The 22,650-nt window shown below is 40.0% G+C and overlaps 1 protein-coding gene across 2 annotated transcripts in view; it reads left to right on the forward strand.

The window, feature by feature from the left end:
* Nucleotides 1-22,650, forward strand: part of LOC133454926 (E3 ubiquitin-protein ligase NEDD4-like) — an 84,199-nt gene that overhangs the window by 58,625 nt on the left and 2,924 nt on the right. For both annotated transcript variants that reach the window (XM_061733664.1, XM_061733665.1), the window contains 14 exons: nucleotides 4,386-4,583; nucleotides 5,461-5,538; nucleotides 10,695-10,749; nucleotides 10,855-10,913; nucleotides 11,047-11,112; nucleotides 13,520-13,749; nucleotides 15,580-15,701; nucleotides 15,854-15,924; nucleotides 17,396-17,491; nucleotides 17,589-17,662; nucleotides 17,770-17,830; nucleotides 18,037-18,096; nucleotides 19,963-20,070; nucleotides 21,546-21,642. In XM_061733664.1, the coding sequence (XP_061589648.1) occupies nucleotides 4,386-4,583; nucleotides 5,461-5,538; nucleotides 10,695-10,749; nucleotides 10,855-10,913; nucleotides 11,047-11,112; nucleotides 13,520-13,749; nucleotides 15,580-15,701; nucleotides 15,854-15,924; nucleotides 17,396-17,491; nucleotides 17,589-17,662; nucleotides 17,770-17,830; nucleotides 18,037-18,096; nucleotides 19,963-20,070; nucleotides 21,546-21,642 (1,375 nt within the window). The remainder of the gene's footprint in view (nucleotides 1-4,385; nucleotides 4,584-5,460; nucleotides 5,539-10,694; nucleotides 10,750-10,854; nucleotides 10,914-11,046; nucleotides 11,113-13,519; nucleotides 13,750-15,579; nucleotides 15,702-15,853; nucleotides 15,925-17,395; nucleotides 17,492-17,588; nucleotides 17,663-17,769; nucleotides 17,831-18,036; nucleotides 18,097-19,962; nucleotides 20,071-21,545; nucleotides 21,643-22,650) is intronic.

Genomic DNA, 22,650 nt, shown 5'->3' on the forward strand with positions numbered 1-22,650 from the left:
TCCTCTCTTTTTTTTCTCTCTTTTTTTCCTGCAATCTAAGATGGGTCATAAATAGTTTTTACATCTTTATTTACTAATCGCACACTTGTATCTGTTCCCATTTTCAGGTTAACTCTGTCTTGATGCTGCATTTCTCTCTTTGTGTCCCTGCCTGCTGTAAAATGTAAATCTTTAACAAATCCTTTTTCTTTAAATTTTAAAGGAAATATGCACTTTGTTTACACTCTAATTATGTAAAATATATTTCTTCAGGGTCTTTTTTTGAAATTTATCGTTTTTTCCAAATTATGTAAGATACTTTTAATTAGGGCTGTTTTTTTTTTTTTGGGCGATTTTGCCCAAAAATAAAATCTCAATTTTTTTCTCTCAAAATCCGATTTTCGATTACGATTATTTTGTGAATTGACAAAAGGCAAAGAAATGATTTCAAATATGCTGTTTTTTAATTGAACATTTGCCCCATTGGGCTTTAAGTGCAAACTTTGCTCTTATTAAACCAAAAATGAATGAATAAACTGCAAAACTCTGTAAAATAAGTTGAAAAAAAGTTTTAAAAAATATAATAAAATATAAAGTTTTATCTCTGAAAAAAAAAATCAGCAAATCAGCACTTGCAAACAGACAGTAAGTTATATTTCCAATTAAATAAAACAAGACATTTTCTAATTAAACTAAACTGGGTCTTTGCATGCTAAATAATAATCAACCCATGAAGGAGGTAGAGGTGTGTAATGTCAGTCATTACATTTGCTATTCACATTTGCAAGTTTTTTTGCAAGGAACACGAGGTATTTCCATCAATCATTAATATGGTATCAATCATTAATATGGTCATTAATATGGACAGACAAGGTAAAAAAAAAATTTAAAAAAATTTGTAAAATATATTTCTTCAGGGTCTTTTTTTTGAAATTTCTCGTTTTTTCCAAATTATGTAAGATACTTTTAATATTATTTTACAAAGATAAACAGAAACAAGTATGTTTTTTTTATATTTCGCTTTTTTATAGGAAATTTAGTTAAAAGCAACATCTTTCTTATTACATCCGAGAGTGTTTATTTGTGATTTAGAGATTTTTCCAGTACAATTAAATGTATTTATTTTTAAAAATTGGCACGGATATTTACGCCGAAAAAGTCAGCACTTCTTTTTTAACTGTTTTACTTTGTCACTATCCTCGTATTCAAAACTGAAATTCTCTGAACAAATATCTTCTATCATCTTTTTTAGCAGTGATATTTTTCCTGCGAAAATATATAATAGTAGTCAGTTAATAAAAATAAATGACCGTCTACAAAGAAATAAAATCAGCAAATGCATTCTAGAAAACTTAAAAAAATGTCGAAAACTGCTCTATTTGTGTAATAACGATGGATTTGTAGAAGAAACATATTATCGGATATGCTGCGATTCATGGCAATTATTTATGCCTTCCTTTTTAGTAAATTAACATTTCATTTTTTTGCGTTGGAAACTTCTCGCGGGCCGCATGAAAATCTAATCGCACACTTGTATCTGTTCCCATTTTCAGGTTAACTCTGTCTTGATGCTGCATTTCTCTCTTTGTGTCCCTGCCTGCTGTAAAATGTAAATCTTTAACAAATCCTTTTTTTTTCTTGTTTTTTTACCCTCATCTCCTGTCTTTCTTTCTTTCTGCATCAGAGATGATTTACTTCCCCTAATGCTCCTGTCTCTTTATTCTCCACAATGAATAATGAGCTGATCTTTTGTAATTTGTTATTGCGTGGTATGTGTCAAAGTTGCATCCGATGCACCGATGCCAGGAAGCAAAGATTACTGGCAGAGCATCGCATTATCACCACACGATTAATGAGCAATGCTACCACAGTTGTCGAAACCAGCTCAATCAATGCAGGGATTTTATCGTTGATCAGTTACACCAACCGTTGACAGGCGTCATCTTACGGACTATTTTGAGTAAGCCGTTGAGCCCCGACAGCCTGCTGGTATTTATCATCAGTATTCCTGGTTGTGTGTTCGCAACATTATGGTTTTCATTAAGCCAGCCTCTTACTCACCGGTTAAAGATTGTTAAAACTCTTACTTAACGCCTGAGCTGTGTACATTTACAGGTAAACTATTGAAATTTCACCTTCGCGTTTTGACCTTTTTTGAGCATGTAGTTTCTTGTTGTTTCAGGTTAGGGCTGGGCGATATATCAAGATTTTAATATATATCGATATATTTTCAAACGCGATATGGTACGAGACAATATCGTTTATATCGATTTAAAAAAAATAAATAAATAATGATTTTGATATAGCTTATTTTGTGACAAATTGACTTGAATGTTTTATTTGAGATTTGCACAAACGTTTTGTTATTTGCACAACTGTCAACCTCAGTGGAAAAGTCTGCCTGTTACTGTCTACGTTGTATTAATTGCACAGTGTATTTTAATTTAATTGTTATGCAGGAAAGGGATATTTGTTTTATTTTATTCAAGAAGCATTTTTATTCTATATATGCAGGCAGTTTATTTTTATTTCATTTGTTTTATACATTTTGATATTGTGCAGACCTCTGTTAATAAATGAACCTGTGTGACATTTGGCACGAGGCTTTGTATTAAAACTGACTGTTTTTTAAGGGTTTGCCTCAGAAAAAAATGAAGCTAACAGAAATGCTATGCTATAATGCTTTGGGGGAAACCGCAATTATGGCACAGAAAAAATATCCATATATATCGAGTATCACCATTCAGTTAGAAAATATCGAGATATGACTTTTGCTCCATATCGCCCAGCCCTACTTTAGGTTAAAACTTTGTGTGCAATGTTTTAAGAAAAGTTGTAAAAATAGATCCGGTTTATCTTTATGGTGGTTATGTTTAACTCTATACAATCCTCTTTGTCCATGAGGATACCAAAAGGTCAGCTGACTGAGACTAACCCGTTGTTTCTAAAAATGGACCTTTTAATAACTTGGCTCTGCTGCCAAGGGAACACACCTGAGGGGATTTAATTAAAGTGTGTGAGAGCATGTGTGTATTATAACAAGTGTGTGCAAATGAAGTGCTCACATCAGAAATGGTGTAATTACAACTTTTCAGTGGAGGTCGAAGGTCTGTGGTTAATTAATCCAGTGGTTTCTCCTGCTAAAAGAGGGCTCGGCCGGTCATAATTGCTCCTGGGACGCAGTAACACTCATTAGTGCGGGCAACTTGGGTCTGATTAAGGTACCTTAAAAGTCCAGAAGATGCCAGATACAAAGTTTCCAGTGTATTAATGGTTTCTGGGTTATTATTATGGGTTGTTTTATTATTTGTGCTTTGACTAAAGCCTCCAGCCACCGCAAAACATTACTTGGAGGCTGGTAGTTTAGTCTTGAATGGGGAAACCAGGTGTTCCATCGTTACCTTGGAAAGATTTTCCAGGAAATTTGTTAAAGCTGCCGTCTTTTATTAGGGCCCGAGCACTGACAGTGCAAAGGCCCGATTGTATCTGTAGGAGATGTTCTCGTTCTCGTTTTCCTCATTTTTATTTTCCTCGTATTTCTTCCGACGAAAGGAGGGCCTTTTTGTCCCCCTAAACGTGCCCCAAAAGTCACCAAATTTTGCACGCAAGCCAGGGATGGTGAAAAATTTGATATTTAATGGTTTGCATTAATGTGCGTGGCCTAATGGCTCAACAGCGCCCCCTAGAAAACTTTGTTCCTCAAGCTCCACAATACGGTTTGACATACATGCACGGAAATCGGTACACACCTGTATCATGTCGCAACTTAAAGAAAAGTCTCTTGGCGCCATGGCCGAAACCGAACAGGACGTCGGCCATATTGAAATAATTGTGTAATTTTGGCGCAATTTATGCCATTCCTTCGGCCGTTAATACGGCCCGAACCGTAACGTGCACCCAGGTGTATTATACATCAAAATGTGCGTCTCCATCCTGCAACGACGCGCATTACTTTTCTCTTTCAAAAGCGTTACCGCGGCGACGATAGACGCCAAAAAGCGCGCCCCCCTTCATCTGATTGGTCCATATTTGATAGTTCCTATTTTCTGCCATAACTTTTGAATGGTTCGACATAAAGAGTCGTGGGTGGTGTCATCGGACTTAGTTTTCAGTCCTTGACCTGTTATTGGTGAAAATTACACGCGCGAGGGCCCGTTCATCGCTGCTTGCCGCTTTAATTTCTGTTTATATTTCCAATAACGTATATTACAGCGTTGGGTTTTCTGTGTTACACTGGAGTTTCTTTCACAGGTAGGATAATGGTGATGATGCACTTGATCACGAAGAGGAAAAATAATTGCATTGGTTTTCTTTAGTAGTAGATATTAGCAAGTCTCAGAGGCCAGGAGTCTGAGCTTCTTGTTGTCACGTTGTTACTTGTTTTTCATTTTTCTTTTCTCCTCCAGGGAGCCAACAACATCCAGGTGCGAAGGGCGGTGAAAGACACGCTCTCCAATCCGCAGTCTCCCCAGCTGTCTCCGTACAGCTCCCCGAAGTCCAAGCACAAGACGCAACAGAGCTTCCTGCCCCCGGGCTGGGAGATGAGGATAGCCCCGAACGGAAGACCTTTCTTCATCGACCACAACAGCAGAACCACCACCTGGGTGAGCCCACACGCCGGGGTTACGGGGAAATGGATGGATTTCTTTTTTTTTTTTATATATATATGTTTTTATTGGCAGATTGTTTCCACAATACAGAGCAAAACGGATGAACATACCTTTTTTTTTTTTTTTTTTTTTTTGTCTCCCTCTGCCCATCCCTCCCCCCACGGTTATCATCATTCATTTTCCTTTGGGAATAGCAAAAAAATAAAATAAAAATTAAAAATAAAACAAATAATAATAAAAATTAAAAGAATAGTAAATAAATACAAATTTAAAGATACTAATATAGTGACATAACAAAAAATTAGTAGTAGTGCAATGAATGTAAACCCAAATAAGAAAACAAAACGAAAACGAAACCGAAATGGGTCATCTAGAGATGAACAATTATTTCTTAGATCAATAATTAGCAATTCCAGTAGTAGTCACAAGTTATACTAGTAAACACTTGAGTCGGAATGTTGTCATATATCACCCCCAGAGTTATATACCAATTGGGCTGTTACTATTTTTAGGGATAGAAAAACGAAAAAGTTTGGAAGTACCCTCAAATTTTCAAAATAGGTAATAAGTGGTTGCCAGCTCAAATGGCTGGATTTCTAAGACAAATAAAATCTAATTTATCTCCTTGTGTCCATGTTTCACATTGTGAGAGATCCAATAAGAGAAAAAGGGCAGTGGTTGTCCGTGTTCATACGGGATCTTCTAGTGACACCTGCTGGTGCAAATGTTCATCATACCCTCGTCGTTGTTGGGGTTTGTTTTATTGGAGAGAGCACCTGCTTCATCCTTCAGAAGAGAAGAATATACAACTCATTGTTTTGTTTGAAGTCCCTTTTAAGTCTTTTCTGTCTTTCCCTTCTCTCTGACGCAGGAGGACCCCAGGTTGAAATATCCTGTGCACATGAGGAATAAGAACTCCATAGAGCCCGGCGAACTCGGCCCTCTCCCTGTAAGTACAGACACGGTTGGATAGACATCTTTTCGGCCCCCGAACCACCATTAGCTATATTTTATTTCCAACAGATGTAACAGATCAACTTTTTAGTATAAACATATCTTATGTGTTTTCAAATGTGAATATAACAAAAGTATTTATTCATCTTTGTTTCCACTTGTAATTGTTTATCTTTATCCTCTTGATTCTTTGGTCCACTTATGTTGAGGTTCAAGTATGAATCATTTTTTTCAGTAAAATATAAAGCATTATTAGTCATTTGAGTCTGAGAGCTCTAAAAAAAATCTTTATTACGGGTTGAAAACTCCCAAAAAATGTGGATTTATGGTTTGATGTCATCAGTCCAGACTGCTGCTCTGTTGTGGCGCCGTATCCTGACTAACTGCATGTAAACTACAACCATGACGACTAGGGCTGGGCGATATGGACCAAAAGTCATATCTCGATATTTTCTAGCTGAATGGCGATACTCGATATATATCGATATTTTTTCTGTGCCATAATTGGGGTTTCCCCTAAAGCATTATAGCATAGCATCTCTGTTAGCTTCATTTTTTTCTGAGGCAAACCCTTAAAAAAACTGTCTTGTTTTAATACAAAGCCTCGTGCCAAATGTCACACAGGTTCCTTTGTTAACAGAGGTCTGCACAATATCAAAATGTATAAAACAAATGAAATAAAAATAAACTGCCTGCATATATAGGATAAAAATGCTTCTTGAAGAAAATAAAACAAATATCCCTTTCCTGCATAACAATTTAATTAAAATACACTGTGCAATTAATACAATGTAGACAGTAACAGGCAGACTTTTCCACTGAGGTTGACAGTTGTGCAAATAACAAAAAATGTGTGCAAATCTCAAATAAAACATTCAAGTCAATTTGTCACAAAATAAGCTATATCAAAATCATAAAAAAAAATATATATATGTATTTTTTTAATAATCAATATAAACGATATTGTCTCGTACCATATCGCGTTTGAAAATATATCGATATATATCAAAATCTCGATATATCGCCCAGCCCTAATGATGACTGTGAATGCTGCACCCACTGTTGCATTTTAACATGGCGTCATGTAAAAAAAATATAACTTTTTAAACAAAAATGCAAAATCTAACCTAGCTGACTTGAAATACTAGAGCTACACTGAGAAAAACGTGCATAAACGCCATGTGGTAGACAGAGAACCCACAGTGACTGCTCGCTGCAGCATGCGATTCCCGAGAAGAGTGCAGCCCCTTTTCTTTTTTCTGTTCATCTAACGATGAAGCGTAAATCGAGCTTTATCTGCTAACGCAGTCAAGGTCCCGACGAATGGGCCAGACGTTACTGTAAATGGATGTTTTAATAAACCGAATGTGATGTAGAGTTTGTGCATCTCACAGGCTTGTGTGCTGTGTGCATGTGTGTGTGTTCTTTCTCTCTCTCCTTCTTTTTCTTCTCTCCGTTTCTGATGGATATTATGTATGCTACTTCTTCTTCTACACCTGGCCATGTCTGTTTAGCAGAACCTACCAGAGGAGGTTGGTTGGTGCCTCCCTCCCTCTGCCTGCCTGCCTCCCCGTCTGATCCAGTCTGTTCTGGTCAAATGCCTGCAGACAGCCTTGTGTTTCTTTTTTTTTTTTTTATCCCTCTCTCTCCTTCTCTCTCTCTCTATTCTCTTTTTCTCTCATAACAAGCATGGGTGGATTGTACAACTCCCCTCCTTTTAGGAATGGGCGATATTTTACTGTTCACGATATACCGTCAAAAAAAATCCTCACGATAAGAATTTGTCATCTCGCGGTAAAAACGATAAATTCCCCTTGATGACGTTTTTGTGTAAAGCTGATTTATAGTTCTGTGTTAAATCCATGCACAACGTACGTGAAGGAAGGAAGGAAGGAAGGAAGGAAGGAAGGAAGGAAGGAAGGAAGGAAGGAAGGAAGGAAGGAAGGAAGGAAGGAAGGAAGGAAGGAAGGAAGGAAGGAAGGAAGGAAGGAAGGAAGGAAGGGAGGAAGGGAGGAAGGAGATAGCAGGAGGAAGGAAGGAAGGAAGGAAGGAAGGAAGGAAGGAAGGAAGGAAGGAAGGAAGGAAGGAAGGAAGGAAGGAAGGAAGGAAGGAAGGAAGGAAGGAAGGAAGGAAGGGAAGAAGGAAGGAGAGAGCAGGAGGAAGGAAGGAAGGAAGGAGAGAGCAGGAGGAAGGAAGGAAGGAAGGAAGGAAGGAAGGAAGGAAGGGAGAAAACAGGAAGGGAAGAAGGAAGGAAGGAAGGAAGGAAGGAAGGAAGGAAGGAAGGGGGAGAAGGAAGGGAAGAAGGAAGAAGAGAGCAGGAGGAAGGAAGGAAGGAAGGAGAGAGCGGAAGGAAGGAAGGGAGGGAGGAAGGAAGGAAGGAAGGAAGGAAGGAAGGAAGGAAGGAAGGGAGGAAGGGAGGAAGGAGATAGCAGGAGGAAGGAAGGAAGGAAGGAAGGAAGGAAGGAAGGAAGGAAGGAAGGAAGGAAGGAAGGAAGGAAGGGAAGAAGGAAGGAGAGAGCAGGAGGAAGGAAGGAGAGAGCAGGAGGAAGGAAGGAAGGAAGGAGAGAGCAGGAGGAAGGAAGGAAGGAAGGAAGGAAGGAAGGAAGGGAGAAAACAGGAAGGGAAGAAGGAAGGAAGGAAGGAAGGAAGGAAGGAAGGAAGGAAGGAAGGAAGGGGGAGAAGGAAGGGAAGAAGGAAGAAGAGAGCAGGAGGAAGGAAGGAAGGAAGGAGAGAGCGGAAGGAAGGAAGGGAGGGAGGAAGGAAGGAAGGAAGGAAGGAAGGAAGGAAGGAAGGAAGGAAGGGAGGGAGGGAGGGAGGAAGGAAGGAAGGAAGGAAGGAAGGAAGGAAGGGAAGAAGGAAGGAGAGAGCAGGAGGAAGGAAGGAGAGAGCAGGAGGAAGGAAGGAAGGAGAGAGCAGGAGGAAGGAAGGAAGGAAGGAAGGAAGGAAGGGAGAAAACAGGAAGGGAAGAAGGAAGGAAGGAAGGAAGGAAGGAAGGAAGGAAGGAAGGAAGGAAGGAAGGAAGGAAGGAAGGAAGGAAGGAAGGAAGGGAGGGAGGGAGGGAGGGAGGGAGGGAGGGAGGGAGGAAGGAAGGAAGGAAGGAAGGAAGGAAGGAAGGAAGGGAGGGAGGGAGGGAGGGAGGGAGGGAGGAAGGAAGGAAGGAAGGAAGGAAGGAAGGAAGGAAGGAAGGAAGGAAGGGAAGAAGGAAGGAGAGAGCAGGAGGAAGGAAGGGAGAAAAGAGGAAGGAAGGAAGGAAGGAAGGAAGGAAGGAAGGAAGGAAGGAAGGAAGGAAGGAAGGAAGGAAGGAAGGAAGGAAGGAAGGAAGGAAGGAAGGAAGGAAGGAAGGAAGGGGGAGAAGAAAGAAAGAAAGAAAGAAAGAAAGAAAGAAAGAAAGAAAGAAAGAAAGAAAGAAAGAAAGAAAGAAAGAAAGAAAGAAAGAAAGAAAGAAAGAAAGAAAGAAAGAAAGGTGGAGTTAAATTGGTATTTTTTTAATTGTCATTTTTATCGTTATCGGGATAAATGCCAGAAATTATCGTGATACATTTTTTAGTCCATACCGCCCATCCCTACCTCCTTTCAATATTTGACCCCTGCTTTCCCTCCGAGCATCCTCTTCGTACCACGACCACTCCCTCTGTTAACGATCGGACTGCCCCACGTTTGTTGTTCCTCCATCAGTGTCTGAGGCGCAGTATGAAAAGTTTGGCAAGTAGAGCAAAACGAGATGCTGATGTTTTGTTTAGCGAGGAAAAAGGAAACTTAAGAAAAGATGAACCGATGGAGGAGGTGGGGCTAACAAAGAGCCGAAGGAGAGTGAAAGAAGGAGGGGGGTTTCAAATGGAGCAAAAAGGAGCAGTAAACGTTTATGTGAGAGGAATGAACTGGCTGTTATGCTGCATGTGTTATCAGCTTTTTAAACTGGTCTCCACTCATGCAGCAGTAGCGTACTTGGAAACAGAGGTGTCAAGAAACGAAGTACAAATACTTTGTTACCTTACTTAAGTAGAAATTTTGGTTATCTATACTTCACTAGAGTAATTATTTTTCAGACGACTTTTTACTTTTACTCCTTACATTTTCACGCAATTATCTGTACTTTTTACTCCTTACATTTTAAAAACAGCCTCGTTACTCTATTTCATTTCGGCCTTTAATAAAAACTATCCAGTTAAATTGCTCCATCCGGATAGAGTGAATTTGGTTGTGGTTGTTTCAGATGTTCTTGTCCAGTTTTGTTCTTACATCCGTTCCCTCAGATTCTTGCAACTAAACTTGGATGTACATTCCAATAAAGGTTAGGATAAATGATAACATGCCTCTGAAGTTTGACTTTTTGCACCATTACAATACTTATAGGCAACTAGTCATCATATCTCCTGCTCTCTGAAACACATGTTAATGCTCAATAGTACACATATATGGTTCTTTAATATATTTGCATTATACTAAGATACATTCATTTTCAATGGCTTTTGTCCTTAATGGCTTTTTTCCCCCTTACATTACTTTTACTTTTATACTTTAAATAGTTTTGAAACCAGTCATTTTATACTTTTACTTGAGTAAAAAACTTGAGGTGATACTTCAACTTCTACAGGAGTATTTTTAAACTCTAGTATCTATACTTCTACCTGAGTAATGAATGTGAATACTTTTGACACCTCTGCTTGGAAACAAACATACTGTAAACACACCCCGTGTGACACATTGTTGGACCGTGTTACTTCCCCCCCACCCCTTTTTTAAATCGGCTGTAATTATTTTGACTTGCTTGATTGATTGATTGATCGATTGATTGATTGATGGTGCTGTACCGGTTGTGGCCGTGTGACTGTACTGAGTGGTCACTTAGTGGCGTGATACTGGTTTCAACAAGTCTCGTCTCAAATAGGACAGAAAATCTATTCATTTCCTTTGCGGTGTTTGATTGAGCTTGCCTCGCCTACAGTTGTGGGACGTCTGTGTTTGGACCATTTAATGGTTAGTCAAGTTCAATTGAACATATATGTATATGTATATATGTATAATTTTTTATTTTTTTTTTTACAAAGGAAAAAAAAATGAATGGATGGATTTGAATCACTATTTGAGCACAAGGTTTTTAACGGTATTTAGCAGTTTTCTTACATTTATCACCTTTTGCTTCTTTTTCAGCCTGGATGGGAGGAAAGAGTTCACTCAGACGGACGCACCTTTTACATTGACCACAGTAAGATGACTCGCGTTGGATGTCTTTGCATTCGCACCATCAAAATCAGTGTCTTTAAGAGAGTGAAGTGATTAAAACAATGTGATTACGCTGTATTTCACGCAGATACAAAGACCACACAGTGGGAGGACCCTCGTCTCCAGAGTCCAGCCATCACCGGCCCTGTGAGTAGCTCCCTGCATGAAAACATCAGTCACTTACTGTAACTCGTATGAACATCCTCAGTTTAGTGTCTACACTGCAACGGGGGACCCCCTAACTTATAACAGTCCTGCATCTTGTTTGTCGTCTGTACAGGCGGTTCCCTACTCCAGAGAGTTCAAGCAGAAATACGACTACTTCAGGAAGAAGTTAAAGAAACCGGTGAGAAAGGATTTCTGCCCCTGCACTTCTGGTTGTTCCCCAAGGGGCTCCCCCCCCCTAATTACAACTTACAACTTCCTCTTGCATAAGAAGTTGATTTAGTCCACTTCTTTTCTGAGTTCACAGTACAGTATTTGTGTTGTAGAAAGTTAGCTGCAGTTTGTTTTGGTCATACACACACCTACCTCCCTTCCTGGTACTAGTTGATTATTATGGGCTTGCCAGTAGTGGCGATTGTGCAAAATGGCCCTTTGGGCTTCATTATGCCAATTATTACAGATATTTAACTTTCAATAAAAAAAATAAAAAAAATTCAATTTTATTTTGGACGCTTGTTGCTAGGGAACAAGTTATCGTGGAGAAACCTTTACAACACTGACAAACGCGGGGAGGCGTTGTACTACGACATATTTCTGTCTCATGATTCTGGCTATTACGGTTTTTGAGATATTTTGATGCTAACGGAACTTTCGATGCTTGTTGCTCGGCAACGCGATATCGTAGAGGCATCAATCCAACTTTTAAAGACTCTGGTTACTGTGGACTACAACATACTGAGATCTCATTGGGCTGTTGTTTACAGTTTTTGAGAAATTAAAAGCCAAATGGCCCCATTCTATCCTATGGGGCTTGTTGCTATAGCAACAAAAACCTATGCATTTCAATGGTGGAGCACATGAATGAATCGTACGTTAAAGCGACCCGTACCGCAACGTGCACCGAGGCAAGGCATACATCAACACATGCATCACCATGATGCCTCGATGGGCATTTCTTTTCTCAGTCAAAAGTGTTACCGTGGCAACGCTGAATGCCAAAAAGCCCAAAAAATTACGAAAATTCTAACGTTGCTGAGGCCGAACTTTATCGTAGAGACATCATTCCAATTTTTAAAGACACGGTTGGCTTCGGACTAAATGGTAATTAAACCTCGCTAATTATTATAGTTTTTGCAATATTTAACTTTAGATTTTAAAAGAGTTTCAATTTTATTTTGGACGCTCGTTGCTAGGCAACAGGTTCTTGTAGAGACATCATTACAACGTTGACAAACCCTGGTCGTGTTGTATTACAACATATTTTAGTTTCATGATCCTGCCTATTACGGTTTTTGAGATATTCACCTATGCTCATTTTGATGCTAACGGAACTTTGGACGCTTGTTGCTCGGCAACGCGATACAACCCTTATTGAACCGCGCCCCCAAGGCCGCGTTCAGACTGCAGGCAAATCTGATTCATATCTGATTCCTTCTCATATCCGATTTTCAGGGCTGACTGTCCACACAGTTTTTAGCAAGTGTCCATATCGGATCTGGCTCTGTTCAGACTGGGCCACATCACTGACTGATCTGACGGGTTGCCGTAGCAACGATGTCGGAGCGGAGGCGTCACCCAGCGCGTGTATTGTGTGAACAATATGGAGCCAGCTCACATGCTGTTCCATACCTGTAAAGCTGGGCATACACTGTGCAATATTTTAAATCATTTGACACTGCCCCATCTCTTTTTTTATAATTTTATAATTTTATTTTTTTATATATATAAAAAAATCCCAAAATATCTGTACCGTTTCTGATTGGGTCGGCACTGCACATCATTTTTAGACATAACAATGAACGCATACCGCAAAAGTTGTGTCTCAGCGGAGGGACCCGACGTCCCAGCAAAGTGAGGACAACAGAGAAGAGAAGTGTTCAGAACAAAACCACCAGCAAACTAACAAACCAACCAACAAAGCTCAGAGTTAACAAAACGAACCAGCAATGAACAACTGGCAGCCCCGCTCCATAACCTCTCCTCCTGATGAGCTGACGGGCTGCAGGTTCAGGCTCTCAGCGCGACTGATAGGAAGATATGAAGGCTGGTTTATGGTTCCGCGTTACACCAATGCAGAGCCTACGGCGTAGGGTACGCGGCGACCGTACGTGGAAATGCGGTCTTTTTTTCTGCTATTAAAACATGTTGTAATGTGAATTTGCAACACTTAAACTACAAATAATAGTTTTTGACGTGACATCAGAGATTATGCTCTCTGTGAAAGGATGAGAGAGCTGCTGAGAGGACTGTTCAGACTTCAAAAGAGTCATCCAGTTTCAATCTGGATGGGCTAAAAATCGGATATTTGCCTGCAGTCTGAACGCGGCCCAAGAAGCCATTATTAACTACCCCAAACACAACCAGAACCACCCCAAACAAAAGCAGCAAGATGGCACTAATGGGCATTAGGGCATGCCCATATCAAAATTTCCTGACATTTTCTAGTTTTGTATATTATCGTTGTCTTATTGTGTAATTTCTAATCTCTAGATAACTTGAGAAGGACTGTGTTGAAAACTGTTTTGCCTTAATTTGTAAAAAAAAAAAAAAGAAGCAGTTTCCGCATATTTTCCTCTGATCTACTGCAGGCTGACATCCCAAACCGATTTGAGATGAAACTGCACAGGAACAACATCTTCGAGGAGTCGTACCGTCGAATTATGTCCCTGAAGAGGCCGGATGTTCTGAAGGCCCGGCTGTGGATCGAGTTTGAATCGGAGAAAGGACTGGACTACGGCGGTGTGGCCAGAGAGTGGTTCTTCCTCTTATCTAAGGAGATGTTCAACCCCTACTACGGCCTGTTTGAGTACAGCGCCACGTAAGTCTCTGCTTGTTTGTGTGTGTTCCTGCTTTAAATTCACGGATGAAAGAGGCTTAGACCTCTGAGACATTTAACAGCTTACAGGACAAAGGGGTGATGCAGAGCCAAAGCAGTAAACGGCACCGACCTTGATGACGGCAGCCGTCTGTGCCCGAGTCTCTGGCGAGAGGCTGCTCTGTTGTTTCCCCAGTGAGACTTTGAAGGTTTCCTTTTGCTTTAATTAACTTTTCCTCTTATTCAAAAAGCCATCCTGCAACAAAAGTTTCTTACATATGCTGATGAAAATGTGGGGAAACCTTTATTTGGCACCACTACGAACACATCGTGACTGTTCTCCCTAAGTTTTGCCTATAGAAGATGTAAAAGTAGCACATGAAAATAAATACCGTATTTTCACGACCATACGGCGCGCCGTACGAAAATGCGCCGTCCTCACACACAAATGGCGCACCGCCTTACAACAACACACACACAAGCATACAAGTGTGCGTATTTAAAAATAGAGCAGCGCTTCCTCCTCTACGTCGCTTACGTCAGACTCATTGTCAGCTGCAGTTCCCCTCTTGTGTTTAGTGTCAAAATAACATGTGAAATGATCAACCGGTAATAATGTGCTAATAATTTCACACATACGTCGCTCCAGAGCATAAGTTGCACCCCTGGCCAAACTATGAAAGAAAACGTGACTTAAAGTCCGGATAATACGGTAATAGGAGTTTAAGTTAAAGGGGACCTATTATGGCATCTAATGTCTATTTTAAACAGGCCTTGAATGTCTTAAAAACAAGCTTTTGATTGTTTTTGCTAAATAAATTAGAAATTCAGCCTTTGAGCCATGTCTTTATCTTCCCATTCTCTAACCTCATTATCTATGAGGGATTCTGAGTGGGCGGGGCTATGATAATGAGGCTCTGTGCTGATTGGCTGCCTGAATGACACAATACACCGCTACAAAAAAATGGCGGAAGCTCTGGGCGACGGAGTTGCTTATGGGCGTGGTTTCACGCATCGCTCCCGTCGTTACGTAACGACGGGAGCAGAATCTTATTGGCTCGTAGATCCACATCACACTGGACGGCTCATCCGGGCGGCTGTACAGACACTGCAGAATTTGGTTACTTTCCTCCTTCTCTGAGTTGGCAGGCTGAGGGGAGACCACTTTATATATGTTAAAGCATAAAGAGCATCAAAGAAAAAAATTGTTTTTCATAATAGATCAAGACTCTTAAACGTTTATTTTACAGTATGTTAGATGTGGATTATTACGCTACATACTGTCATGCTTTTGTTTTTTGCGTTCCCTGCTCCTTGTTTATTTTGTGAATACCAGTATTATTGCTGTTGATTTATTTGTCAATTCTTTTATTTCCTTGGGGAGGTGCTTTTTATAAGCCCGTACAGGGTTTTTTAACCTCTCCCGTACATATTACTTTTGTCTGTAATTGTTGTTTTTGTTTTTCTCTTTTATGGTGCAAATAAAAAAAGTAAAAGTAAAGTACTTGTAGACGGGCTCTGGATCATTGGGCTGGTCCCTTAGGAGGATGATGAAAACACTTCACTCTGAAATTGAAGCCATGTACATGCCTGCTTGTTAAGTTTTAATATTATCACGCATAAGTAGTTAAATGACAAACCAACTGGGTTTTCCCACTCGGTGGTTGTCTGTGCACAGAGACTGGACCTCTGCAATATATTACGCAGAACATCTGCAGTCAAAAAGACAAAAAGAGAGAGAAATAACTCCCGTTCACTGGTGCTACTGTGTGGTCTGAGCATAAGCTGGAAGTGAATTTTCTTCCTCTGTGCTCTCTTCCTTCCTCTCTTCAGGGACAACTACACTCTCCAAATCAATCCCAACTCAGGCCTCTGCAACGAGGATCACCTTTCTTATTTCAAGTTCATCGGGCGTGTGGCGGGAATGGCCGTGTTTCATGGAAAACTGCTGGATGGTGAGTTGTTTCATGCTCTCAAAACGTCGTCTCATACAGTCTCCGTGCGTAAGTTCCTGTTCCATCATAGTCAGTGTGGTTTTAACGTTCCTTGTTTGTTTTTTTCCCCACACATGATTGTGTATCACAATGTTTTCTTGTTGTTTTTGTAGGTTTTTTCATTCGACCGTTCTACAAAATGATGCTGGGAAAACAGATCTCTCTAAAAGACATGGAGTCCGTGGTAAGAACCAATACCAACAATGTATTTATTTTTTACTTGATGTCCCCACGATCCAACCTCAGATAAGCAGTGAAAGACGGATGGTTTGATCGATGGATCCAATAGTCCAGAGTCCAGAGTAGCTGAGTTTGATGCTGTGATGCTTTTCACATGTGTGCAGTGATTTGTTGCTGTCAACTGATCAGATATGTATTTTCTTCATTTGTATGATTCTGTATACACGAATCCGGCGACCGGTTTGTGTGTGCCGCCATCTTGCGGCGGGACCATTGCTGCGGTGGCAGGTGTCAATCAATTCATGATGCTGTTATTGTAACCTCTACACAGCATCATGAATAGCTGGATTGATGATGTTAGACAGTGGCCTCCCATAACTAATGAAGGTATCTTAAATTAATGCTGATGTTAATTTATAAATAATGATTTGTTTGAGCGATAAGCAGGAAAGAATAGAGGAATAGGGAGATAAGGGAGTGTATGATTAAACACTGTGCTGACGTTAGCAAGCTAGCAGCGCAACATTTAATCATTATGGAAAGGCTACGTGAATTAAAAAAAACAACAACAACACCTGTTTATGTTTTGTTTTATTTTAGGTATCCAAGAATATTTTATTGATCGCCTGGCGTCCGATGACCAAAAAAAACACAATTACAGGTCTCTAATTGAAGGGCAGAACTATCTCAGCTCCGGATGATACAGAATACATACATACATAACCCCAATCTTCAGATAAAACTAGTTTGTTGAGGAAAAAATATCAACTCTATTTGTAGCTGCAGAAGAAAAAAATAATCTCACGAGGAAAAGAAAAATATTGCTCACGCCTCGGAGCCTCTTCAGCATAATATAGCAGTCAAAAAAAAAGAAAAGGGAAGTAAGAGTAATACAAAACATGTACTGTATGTTGTACTATTATACTAATTTATTGAAACACATGTTGAGTCAAACATTTACCAAAGCAGCTGCCAAACACTCCTAAACAAGGTAGTAAGACTTGGGTTGTGCAGAACTGCGGCAGTAAATCCTCATCGGAGCTTCACTCTTTTAGGGATTTCATATGGATCCAGACCGTTAATAATCATTATTTTCTCCATATACCGCTCCCTGGCTTCCTTGTTTAAGGTATCCCGGTAAATTCCACTTCCTTTCCAGCAGTTTAACATCTTTTTTTTTGCGTTCCATATGTTCATTTGGTGAAACAGAAAAGTAGTTTTGAAAGTCCGTCCCGTCTTCATTCGCTATCAAAACAAATGCACGTGACGGGGACAGGAGTTTTGCGATGATACAATTACATTAAGAGAGCCTGGCAGGGAGCCGCCACCGCAGTAATGGCGGCCGCTCGACTTTTTTTTCGACGTTTTTGCTGGATTCGTGTATAAACAAAGATTTGACCAACCGGACAAAAGCACTATAAGGTCACAAAAAAGCAGATGAAACTCTGAAATTTCTTTGTGTTTCACCTCTGCAGGACAGTGAGTACTACAACTCTCTTAAGTGGATCCTGGAGAACGATCCCACTGAGCTTGACCTGAGGTTTTGTATTGACGAGGACAACTTTGGACAGGTTTGCTGCCGTCACATCAGTCATTTTTCAGCAATGGTAGCAGCTTTGCTTTCATTTGTAATAATGAATTCATTTATGTATCTAATTTTCTCTTTAGACTTACCAGGTGGACCTGAAGCCCAGGGGCTCAGACATGGTGGTAACCAACGACAACAAGAAGGAATACATAGAGTAAAGATTTGTTCTCTTATTTCTTTATTTGACTTAACAGAAAGTGCTTCAGAATTGACAAAGAAAACATTTTTCTAAACAAATCTGCATCATTTCTCTTCTATTAGCCTGGTGATCCAGTGGAGGTTTGTCAACCGGGTCCAGAAGCAGATGAACGCCTTTTTGGAGGTAGTTATGGTTAATGATTACAGTCGCCACCAGGGGGCAGTGTAACTGCAATGTTTGTATTCATGTCAGAGATGAACGCTGTCTCTCTAAGGTGAACATATTGTTCATGTTTTCAGTCGTCACTAACATCCTCAGTAGGCTTTGAAAAGTTTACTATTCATGCTTTGACTGTTACTTAACAAGACACATGACTGTTTGAATTTCAGGGCTTCACTGAGCTCATTCTTGTTGATCTGATCAAGATCTTCGATGAAAACGAACTTGAGGTATGGATAAGTCGTTCATAGTAGCTGAAACAATTGGTTTATTTTATTGTATTTCATTTTGGGTTTTTTTTGCATTAATCATTTGGAAAAAGGCATATTAGTCTCTTGGACTAACCCAGTGGTTCCCAAACTGTTTTTGCCAGGCCCCCCTTTTGTACATAACAGAATTTTCGAGCCCCCGACACAGACACAAAACATCTTTTGCATTCAAATGCGACTGCAATTTATTTCATATATTAAACATATGTGCGAAAAAACTGTCCATCTCTGTAAAAATAGATTTTCAACCTGACCAGCTCACAGAAATTGAAACAACAACAATACAAACAGGAGCCAAAATCTGAACATTTGCTCTACAAAAATGACACCTTTAATCCCCACATGTTTTCAGTGATGTGAGTGGGCTTGCTTCATGTGTGCAACACATTTCTTTTTTTTCCTTTTTACTGTACAATACAGTATGCATTAATCTTCAACAAATAATCAAAATTTCAACAATTGCTCTGCAAAAATGTCAGCTTTAATCCCCACACCTTTTCAGTGAGTGGGGTGGACTTGCTTCATGTTACAGATCCTCTCAAACCGGGGTTGCAGGTGAGAGATTTCCACTTGCATCTTCCTTCCAGTAGCACCGGGTAGTTGTGGGACCTGAAGCAGCAGGTCCCCGGTTAGATTCCCGCCGGCCAGACCATAACTTCATGACATTCCCCTTCTCTCTTCCCCCTATTTCCTGTCTCTCTCTCACTGCACATATGTGTTGAAGGCAAAATCTTAAAGAAATAAAAAATCTTAAAAATGTTTTTAAAAAATCTTTTTTTTTTTTTAAATTAATCTACCTTCCAACCTCGCCGCGCCCCCCCTAGGGGGTGCGCCCCCAAGGGAACCACTGACTTAATGTATCTCCACTTCCCAACCGTTAACCCTTGTACCGTCTTTGGGTCAAAATGACCTAATTATCCTGCCCTTTTTTCCTCCTGCTCTCTCCTTCCTTCCTTCCTTCCTTCCTTCCTTCCTTCCTTCCTTCCTTCCTTCCTTCCTTCCTTCCTTCCTTCCTTCCTTCCTTCCTTCCTTCTTTCCTCCTGCTTTCTCCTTCCTTCTGCTCTTCATCTTTTCTTCCTTCCTTCCTTCCATCCTCCCTCCCTTCCTTCCTTCCTTCCTTCCTTCCTTCCTTCCTTCCTTCCTTCCTTCCTTCCTTCCTTCCTTCCTTCCTTCCTTCCTTCCTTCCTTCCTTCCTCCCTTCCTCCCTTCCTTCCTTTCTTCTTTCATCCTGCTCTCTCCTTCCTTCTGCTCTTCATCTTTTCTTCCTTCCTTCCTTCCTTCCATCCTTCCTTCCTTCCTTCCTTCCTTCCTTCCTTCCTTCCTTCCTTCAATCCTTCCTTCCTTCCATCCATCCATCCTTCCTTCCTTCCTTCCTTCCTTCCTTCCTTCCTTCCTTCCTTCCTTCCTTCCTTCCTTCCTTCCTTCCTCCTGCTTTCTCCTTCCTCCTTCAATTCCTCTTTTTGCCCTTCCTTCCTTCCTTCCTTCCTTCCTTCCTTCCTTCCTTCCTTCCTTCCTTCCTTCCTTCCTTCCTTCCTTCCTTCCTTCCTTCCTTCCTTCCTCCTGCTCTCTCCTTCCTCCTTCCCTTCCTCTTTTCGCCCTTCCTTCCTTCCTTCTTTCCTTTTTTCCTTTTTTTGTCCCCCAGTTTGGGAACCACTGGACTAACCGATGGATCAAAAACGTAATAAAACAGATTTGAGCAGTTACAGCTCTACTAGTAACTGTCGTTATAAGGTCTTTTTTTTCCTCTTTTTTTTTTTTTAGATAAATTTAGATAAAATGCAGCACTGGCTGTAAATGCATTGTTTGTGTCCCTGTGTTTCTGTGCAGCTGCTCATGTGTGGTCTGGGTGACGTTGATGTAAACGACTGGAGGCAACACACTGTTTACAAGAACGGCTACTGTCCCAACCATCCGGTGATCCAGTGGTTCTGGAAGGTTCGTTCACACACACTATATATACGATCAGGCTTCTAGGGTGGGAATATGATCTTGGAATATGACACCAGCTAGACCTCGGAATCAGTTATTTTAACAATATTTGAAGAAATGAGGAGACCAGGGGATATATGTGCTGAAATAAGCAAGTCTTTCCCCGATATTGACACGTGTGAAGCAACAGTTGTGGATGTAACCGACACCACATGAACTCTTGAACCGGCACACATCCCACATGCTGGCTGTTTATCTGCGCTGTGATAGCAAGACAGATGGTTCCTCTGTTCCTTATCTAAGAGGAGACGGTGTGGACAATTTTCAGATGGAATTTCACAGTTTGCTTGATTTAAAATCGGTGAAGAGTTTTTGGTTTTAAATGTTTAGTTTAGTTTATTTTGCACATAAAACATAACAGTAAAAAACAAAGGTCAAATGAAGTATTGTGCTGGAGAGGTGGAAGCCAAAATGGCTTATGAAAATGCCTCCCCTTTATAAAACAAACATAAACAACAATAACAACAGCAAAAGCAAAAAGACAATATAGAAATAGATAATATAAGACAGAAAAAGACAATTTAACATGAAAAAGAAAAACACTACTGAACTATTGAAAGATGGGGAAAAAAATGAAGGAAATGTAGTATAATTGCATGAAAAAAAGTACAATTTAAAAACTCCATATGTGTTTCTAATCTTAACTAAAAAATGATTTTTTTCAAGTGTTTTTTGAACAAAGCCAGTGAAGATATTGTGAAGAGAAACAACCCACCCTTTGATGCCTGGGAATGTTTGCCAGGAGTTTTCTTAAACTTGCAGAGATGCTCGAGGTCCGGGAGATCGGGACTGTTTAGTAACGTTCTTTACATCTGAAGATTTCTTTATTTTTTTTTACTCCAGATCCATACATTAGTTTTTTCCAAAACTCAGTTCCTCTACGTTTAGGATTTAGCTAGTTCCAGTCATGTTTCCATCCGTGCGGCCCGTGACCAGTTTACTGGCCTCACTTTTGAAGATCAAAGTCTGTTTGGAAGAACAGGCTTGTTTGCTCTGATGAAAGAGCCTGAAGTATCACCTGCCCCGGCCACTATCTTGACTGGAGCGTTAACACAACCGCACACATCAAATACACTTCTGTTTGTATGTGTGCTGCTCTTTTTTTTTTTTTTTTGTAAATGATTTTTGTTTTCCATAAGGGCACAGTGACATACACGTCCTAGCTCCGTTACCAGACTAAATACCTCGAACTGACCTTACGATAACTTTAATATCTTTCTATTGTCAACACTAAAGCTAAAGCTGAACCCCGACAGTCTTTGAAACTGCGTCCTCTCATAAATGGCCATTCAAGAGCCTAAATTGTTTGCAAAAGCTTTAAAATTATTCATTGATATGAAAAAAAAACAATTTCTAATCCATTTAAGATGTGCTTGATATCATTGTTTAGTTTGGAAGGTTTACGTGTGCTCTCTCCTCAGGTCGTCCTTTTGATGGATGCTGAGAAGAGAATTCGACTCCTCCAGTTTGTGACGGGGACGTCACGAGTTCCCATGAACGGCTTTGCTGAGCTTTACGGTACGTGCTCCGTTACGTTACTCCATTTGTCTCGGTATTTGCAGTGGATTGGTCCAGACGTTGAGCAAAATTGTGAAAATTGTTCCTCGCTTTTGCACTACAACAACGTTTTCTGGGGAATGGCATCTCAATCTATTGTTTTTTGTTCGTTCGTTTTCGTTTATTTCGAACATGTAAAAAAAAACAAGAAAACTAATACAGGTGGGCATTCCACCACATAAAGAAAAACACCAACATCAAAACACACATTTCAAGTTACATGTAAGAAAAGGAGTGGGAGTATAGTATACACTTATTTAATCCCACCTCCTTTCCACAACTAAACACAACATAACACAACATAACACAACATAACACAACATAACACAACATAACATAACATAACTGTCCTAACTGGCCGCTGCGTCGCTGCGTCGCTGTGGCCAGTTAGGACAGTCCAATAGAAAATAAAGCAATGGAATTGATTTTGCCGCTGACGCTCGCTCGCATCGCATGCAGTTATGACTAGGGCTGGGGATCGATTCAAATGTCAAGAATCGATTCGATTCCAATTCTTAAGATTCAGAATCGATTATCAAGATTTGATTCGATCCGATTCGATTCCGATATTGATTTGGGTTAGTGTTATTGAAACTGTTTTTTGAGCTGTTGCATGAATTATATGACTGTAGTTATGCAAAATATTACTACTAGTATTATATTGAGATTAAACGGCAAGTATTGGCAGCTAATGATGCTGTAAGGACCAATCAGCTCCCAGAATGCTGATAGAACTGCTTTCAAAAACATCATGGGTCAGAATTACCAAACAGATCCAGGGCAGCAAACAGAGACAGATGAAATTCCTTTTTTGGGGATAAACAAAAAAATAACCAAAAGTTGTTATGTAATGATAAAAATACATAAATTTAAAAAAAAAAAAAAAAAAAAAAAAAAAAATTAAATAATCGATCTTTAGACATATGAATCGATTTTTAGGAATTAATATGAGAATCGATTTAGAATTGG

This window comes from Cololabis saira, chromosome 11 (assembly GCF_033807715.1).
Source record: "Cololabis saira isolate AMF1-May2022 chromosome 11, fColSai1.1, whole genome shotgun sequence".
Lineage (NCBI taxonomy): Eukaryota > Metazoa > Chordata > Actinopteri > Beloniformes > Belonidae > Cololabis > Cololabis saira.